Below are 6,424 nucleotides of genomic sequence, written 5' to 3'. Positions count from 1 at the left end.
CCCCTTATTTTAAAAAATAAGAAAAAGAATTACCCATATTTTAAATAATTAAAAACAATTAACAAATAAAAATATTTTTATTTTTCAGCACTCGGTCTCCGTTACTCGATTGCAACTCGAATAACCTTTAAAAATACATTTTAATACAACTATGTAGAAAAATTTATTTTAAACATGTAAATATGCACAACAAAATTAACTCATGAAATTAAAACATTTAATTTAAAATATAAAAGAATTTAATAACTTGTATGAATGTAGTTCGCGTGGACTTTCGAATTTTCGGGGCGTTACAACAATACTTAATCTCGTATGAAGGATCACAACGAACAACTCCCAATAGCATTGTGCCATCATATCACTGTTCAAGTTCTGATGGTCTATACCAACATTGGTAGATATACATGTGTGAGACCCACCATATTTTGTTATTTTTCAATAACCAGTTTTGAACTTTAAAGAAGCCCGTAGACCCCATCGACAAATGACCGTAGAAGAATGATTTCTGCAACGTAATTTCCACAAACTGCGTGTGCTATCCACGACACGATACTCACGCCTAACAACTCTAATGGAATAATCCTTCACAGATGCAATGAGATCATTCTTATCTTTAAATAACATATTTACGCATAATTCACGTCACCCTGGATTATAACAGCTTGTTCGCATTCCAGAAGATACACCGACAGAATCAAGAGGCTCTTCCCCAAATACTTTATTGAAAAATGATGGCATTTCAAAATTGTTAGAAAAAAATGGTATGGTTTGCCTCTGTAACGTCTCACGAGGTGGTTGAGCAGATGATGTCCCCTCATCAGGATTTGAATGTGTATTCACATCTTCATCGTCATTCACTTCTTCTTCTTCAGACTCGCAATATGACATATCGGGTTCAATATCACTCCTAGAAATATCATCATTAGTGGCCAGATCCGGACAATAAGCCCTCGTATTTAATGTCGTATTCGGCTAATATAGAGCATGATTTTGTTCCGACGAGCCAGTGATATATTGATCACACGACCCACTTACATTATCAAAATTTATATTGTTGCGTCCTTCAGTGAACTGTGGAACATAAGATTCTAGATCATGAAAACCACCATATGAAAAAGTATCGGGTCCGTTATTGAACCTTGAATCGGATGTATGTGGAACGTAGGATTCCGGTTCATCAAAACCAATATGATGATCAATTGAATTTGCTTCCACGTATAAATGCAACATATGCATATTGTCACATTGCATTATAAACTCTAAAGCATCATCATCACCGAGAATTAGATGAATTTCATGCCAAGATGATCTCTCCATGAATGAATATTTGGTTGACAACTTCATAGTAAAATTCATTGGATCGATTCCTAACATTTTATGCACAACTTCAACCTGTAAAACCCAAGATTTTGTAATCGTGATAATATTTTTTGTAATTTAAGTGTGCTAGGATTATTCAATCTTTGGGTATCTATCTCATTATTTTATTTAAGATGTAAGATTTCCAAGTTATCTAAAGTTGGGTGGATAAATATATCGTGCACAATATTTTTGGAGCAAGATTTAAGATAATATTGTGCATATATTTGGAACTTGAGATAATAAATAAGTCTATCACAATCCAAGAATTTAAATAAGGAATTTGGATATAAGCAGATACAGTTAGAGATATAAATTCAAAGTTAGAAAGATTTTTACCAGATAAAGATCTAAGATTTGATATACACGGATAAAGATTAAGCAGAGGATAATATGATCCTTAAACTTGGAAATATCCAAGGGATGGATATTTAGATTCAAAATATTATCCAAATTCACGGATAAAAGAATGATAATTATCCTAGATTTAAAGTTTGATTCAAAGTTCAAACGCGAGGATAATACACGATCAGGATAACATCCACCTCTCTATAAATAGGAGAAGCTCTCATTCAGAATTTACACCTCAATTTTCGAGTTTTCTCTCCATTATTTTCGAAATTCCTCTCCAAAAATTCTGCACGAGTCATCAAAATTCCGTCCAAGTTCAGAAATTCGTTTCTCTTGCTCGGGTACTCGGAATCCGATCTTCACCGTTCAGAATGTTCTTCCATATGTTTCGAACAACATATCAAAATTTCGGCCAAATCCAACGGTTAGTTTTTCGTTTATAGCCTTAGCAAGAAATCTGCTCAAATTCCAGGTGAAAAACAGCATACCTACGGTTTTTCATCCATAAGCAGATTAAACCACTTCCAAACCTGATCTCCACCGTTCATAATGTATTTGACGAATATTTGAACGTACTGTGAAATTTTGAGACCGATCCAACGGTTCAATAAGGCACAAAGAATTTTTAAAGACAGCTGATTTTCCGGANCTCCATTCTTGTGTTGGTTGTCATGTGGTTTTGGACACTGTGAGGGTTCGACTGTATATGGGAGGGAATCCCAACTATGATATGACCCTCATACGGTGGGGATATAACCGATTCGGCCTCGTCCCCTTAGAGGAGTAAAAATTAGGGACTGATATCAGTAAACCATAGAAAGTTGAGGAATCTCAGTGTCTGGTCAATGTTATGCATGTGATACGAATGATGTTATGCAAGTCATGTGATTTCGAAATTTTATGCATGNCCCCTTCTGGTTATGATTTCTGCATGGGTTTTATGTTGACACTGTGAGGATTCAACTTGATATGGGAGGGAATCCCAACTATGATATGACCCTCATACGGTGGGGATATAACCGATTCGGCCTCGCCCCCTTAGAGGAATAAAAATTAGGGACTGAATTCAGTAAACCATTGAAAGTAGAGGAATCTCAGTGTCAGGTCAAGGATACGAATGTGGTATGAGTCAAATATGCATGGTGTGCGTGTGTGTGTATTTCGAAAATATATGTGCATGTTGTTGTGTACTCGAACGGCCCCCACTTGCTGAGTATTTCCCAAAATACTCACCCCTTACTCTCCCCTCCCCAGATAAATCAGAAGAACATGTTGAGGAAGAAGAGTCGGAACAATTCTGGGGATGGTGATCTCGAGATTAGTCTTGGCCATGTTCTCATTATTTTCGAATTTTAGAAGTTTAATTTTCATGTAAAACGTTTCCGCATTTATTTATTTTTCAGTTGTAAAGACAATGTCCAAACTTTGCGAATTTATGAAATAAACTGGTTTCGGTTTACACTGTGCTACGAGGCTGGTTGTTTTTCGATTGTGTGATTGATGAACAACGCCGATGTCGACCAACCCCGGTTTCGGGGCGTGACATTTAAGTGGTATCAGAGGCGCCAGGTTCATAATCCGAGTGGAAGAATCGATTTTCGAAAAAAAAAAAAAACGAAAAAATTTTCTGTGGAATTTTCACTCGAGGCCGATGCTATTCCCTCCGAAACGGCCCAACGATCGATAGTCACCACCCTAAAGTCGTGAGGCAGGGGTCAAAATCGCGAAATTCCTTCGTTTAGGCTTCCGAAACGTCGTTTTTGCCGTTTTAGGAAAGTTTCGTAACCCCTATAACTTTTCGTAGAAAACTCCGAATTCGATTCCGTCAACTGTTCTGGAATCCTCTCGACATATGCTTCGAATCCCTATGTCTATCTCAAAACTTTCCATTTTTGGAAATTTTCGAAAATTTTAATTATTTTTATATACTTGACTCTATATGACCTTGATATTTTTATTCTATCCTATATATGATATTCTGAGCATTTCCTTTTTATTGTTTCCAGGAAATGGCTCGCATGCGTGTCACTGCCCGTAAGAAGGTAGCCCCGATTACTCATAGGGAGACTATTCAGTTGGACTACCACCAGCATCGCACGCACGCTCAGGCTGCTATACATCTAAAGGAATTGGCCCTAGGCAACCAGGACAGGACTATCAGGAGGCTGAGAGCTAATAATCTTGAGAGGAGGCAACAAGTGGAGAATCTGACTACCAAGTTGATGGCAGCGGAAAAGAGGATCGATGAGGTCTTTGAAATGTTCGAGCTCGTCAAGGAACATAACTGCGAACTGCGAGAGACATTATAAATAACGAGGGGTCAAGCTAAGCAAGCAAAAGAGGAATTGGATAGACGCACCATAGAACTGGCTGAAGCCCGTCAAGCACGGATGAGGGATAAGAAGAAAATTGAAGAATCCTGGAATGTAATCATGCACTTATCTGAAAATAACCAAAGGCTATCCAAGGAGGTAGACGAAAGGAAAGCAAAGGAGAAGGAGCTCATCCAGAAGAATGAAGCAAACTGCGCACATACAAGAAATGAATTGAATGACGCGATAGGAAAGATTCTGACCCACAGGGAAGAGATTGCAGAGTTGGAATCGGAAAATCAGAGTCTTCAGATGCAGCTTGCAGAGTTCTTAGACCCAGAGATGCCTGAGGATCCCGAGGAGGAAGAAGCCCCACCTGACGTGGCTATAGGGAATGGAGAGATAGCGGATTAGAGTGTTTTAGTGAACCATTCTTAGTAGTTTATTCCCGTTGTTGCTACATTTTCTTTTCTTCAGTACATTTATTTAGATTGGTCATGTTCATTTATTTTCCTGTTTAAGAAATCAATAAAATATTCTATTTGTTCCATTGATTTCAATTTACTTCTGCGCAATCTATTGCATGAAACCTACTCGTACAATTATTAGAACTTGCGATTGTAGGAAATGGCCGGAAGACCTCCACGAAACAATCGCAACCCGCGGTACGCCAACAACCGCGATGACTACAACGAAGATCCAAATACGGGCGGAAATCCACCTCCCAGGGTAGGCCTAAGCCAAGCTGATCTCATGGCCATAGCCACCATAGTAGCAACAACACTGCAAGGGTTGGGAAACCCGAACGCCAATCAACCACCTCCTCCCCCACCACCAAATGGAGTCAAATTTCATTACGAGTCCCTTCGTAAGAACAGGTGTCCGATATTCAGAGGGGACGCCGATCCTGAAGTTGGCCAAAGTTGGCTAAAGAGTGTCGAGACTCAGTTGAGGCTATTGGAAGTTCCCGAGGCACTCAAGGTGGATGTGATCGTGCCTTTTCTGGAAGACAAAGCAGCTAAGTGGTGGGAAGCAGTCTCGCCAGCCATGACCGCTACAGGACCAGTCACGTGGCAGAACTTCCGAGAAACATTTCTGAAACAGTACTATCCGCCGGAAGTCAGATTGCAGAAGCTGAGTGAATTTGAAAATCTCACTCAAGCCCCAGACATGTCAGTTGTGGAATACACCTCCCAGTTTAATGCACTCGGGTCTTATGCTCCGGCCATCATGGCAGACGAAGTTTTGAAGTTGCACCGCTTCAAGAGAGGATTAAACAGTAGAATCCAGTCAGCCTTAGCAGTTTATCAGCCCGCCAATTTTGCAGAACTTATGGGCGCAGCTATCCGAGCTGAAACCGACATCCGCCGCAGGGAGGGAGAGAATAAGAACAAGCGACCTCATGCCGGTCAATCTTCTCAGGGCGGTCAGAAGTTCAGAAAGCCAAACCAATCAGGCGGACCTCCCTCAGGGCAAACCTCAGCGGCCAACCATCAAGGACCCAAGCCATGCCCGAAGTGCGGTTTCAAACACCCCGGGGAATGTCGAAGAGCCAGTGGTGCGTGCTTCGGATGTGGGAAAGCAGGGCACAGGATCGCGGATTGTCCTACGGCCGCCAACCAAGCAACTGGGCCCAACAAGGGAACTGGGCCGAATGTGGGAGCTAACCCCAGCAAACCAAAAGAGAATAAGCCTAATGTCAGGGTGTTCGCTATGAACCAAGAGGAGGCGGACGACGCCAATGAAGTCGTATCAGGTACCATCTTACTTCAAAAAGTACATTCTTATGCATTATTTGACTGTGGTGCTACGCACTCTTTTGTGTCTAAGAGGTTTGCTAAGAAATTAGGACTTAAGCCCGAATCTCTAGCTGAACCTTTTCGGATAGCCACACCTACGAGTAAAACCATAGAAACCCATGAAATGCACAAGGGTTGTAAGATCGGTATCGCTAATCAGACTTTCAGTGCCGACCTGATACAATTAGTTATGGTCGACTTCGACATCATTTTAGGGATGGATTGGTTAGCCAATACAATGCAATAGTGGACTGTAAAGGGAAAAGAGTTAAGCTCCGAACTCCAAATCAAGAAGAGATTGTGTATCATGGTAAATCCAAGGAACGGAAATCACCCCTTTCCGCTTCTCAGGCATGGAAGGCCATGAAATCCGGAGAAGACGTCCACCTAGCAATGGTCAGCGAAGTGCAAGGAGAGGTCGAACTGAGGACAGAAGACATCCCAATAGTATGTGAGTTCCCGGATGTTTTTCCAGAAGAACTCCCAGGGACAGTCCCGGACCGCGAAGTTGAGTTCGAAATTAATCTAGTCCCTGGTGCAGCACCAATCTCTAAAGCACCTTACAGGATGGCGCCAGCTGAACTCAAGGAGCAAAGAATGTGA

The 6,424-nt window shown here is 41.1% G+C and overlaps 1 protein-coding gene across 1 annotated transcript; it reads left to right on the top strand.

Moving 5' to 3' along the window:
* The first annotated feature begins 4,649 nt into the window (after window positions 1–4,649).
* Window positions 4,650–6,424, top strand: LOC140965731 (uncharacterized). Its single transcript, XM_073425879.1, has 2 exons — window positions 4,650–5,854; window positions 6,037–6,424. Exons 1-2 carry the CDS (start codon window positions 4,650–4,652, stop codon window positions 6,422–6,424), a joined length of 1,593 nt encoding a protein of 530 aa, XP_073281980.1.

Source organism: Primulina huaijiensis, unplaced genomic scaffold (assembly GCF_012295235.1).
Source record: "Primulina huaijiensis isolate GDHJ02 unplaced genomic scaffold, ASM1229523v2 scaffold13995_ERROPOS98037+, whole genome shotgun sequence".
Lineage (NCBI taxonomy): Eukaryota > Viridiplantae > Streptophyta > Magnoliopsida > Lamiales > Gesneriaceae > Primulina > Primulina huaijiensis.
This window is presented reverse-complemented; position numbering and strand designations above follow the sequence as displayed.

Bases quoted from the DNA above. Each gene is read 5' to 3' on its own strand.
- LOC140965731 (XM_073425879.1), top strand. From the start codon at position 4,650: ATGGCCGGAAGACCTCCACGAAACAATCGCAACCCGCGGTACGCCAAC. The intron at 5,855-6,036 runs GTTTGCTAAGAA...ACATCATTTTAG, and splicing joins CACTCTTTTGTGTCTAAGAG to GGATGGATTGGTTAGCCAAT.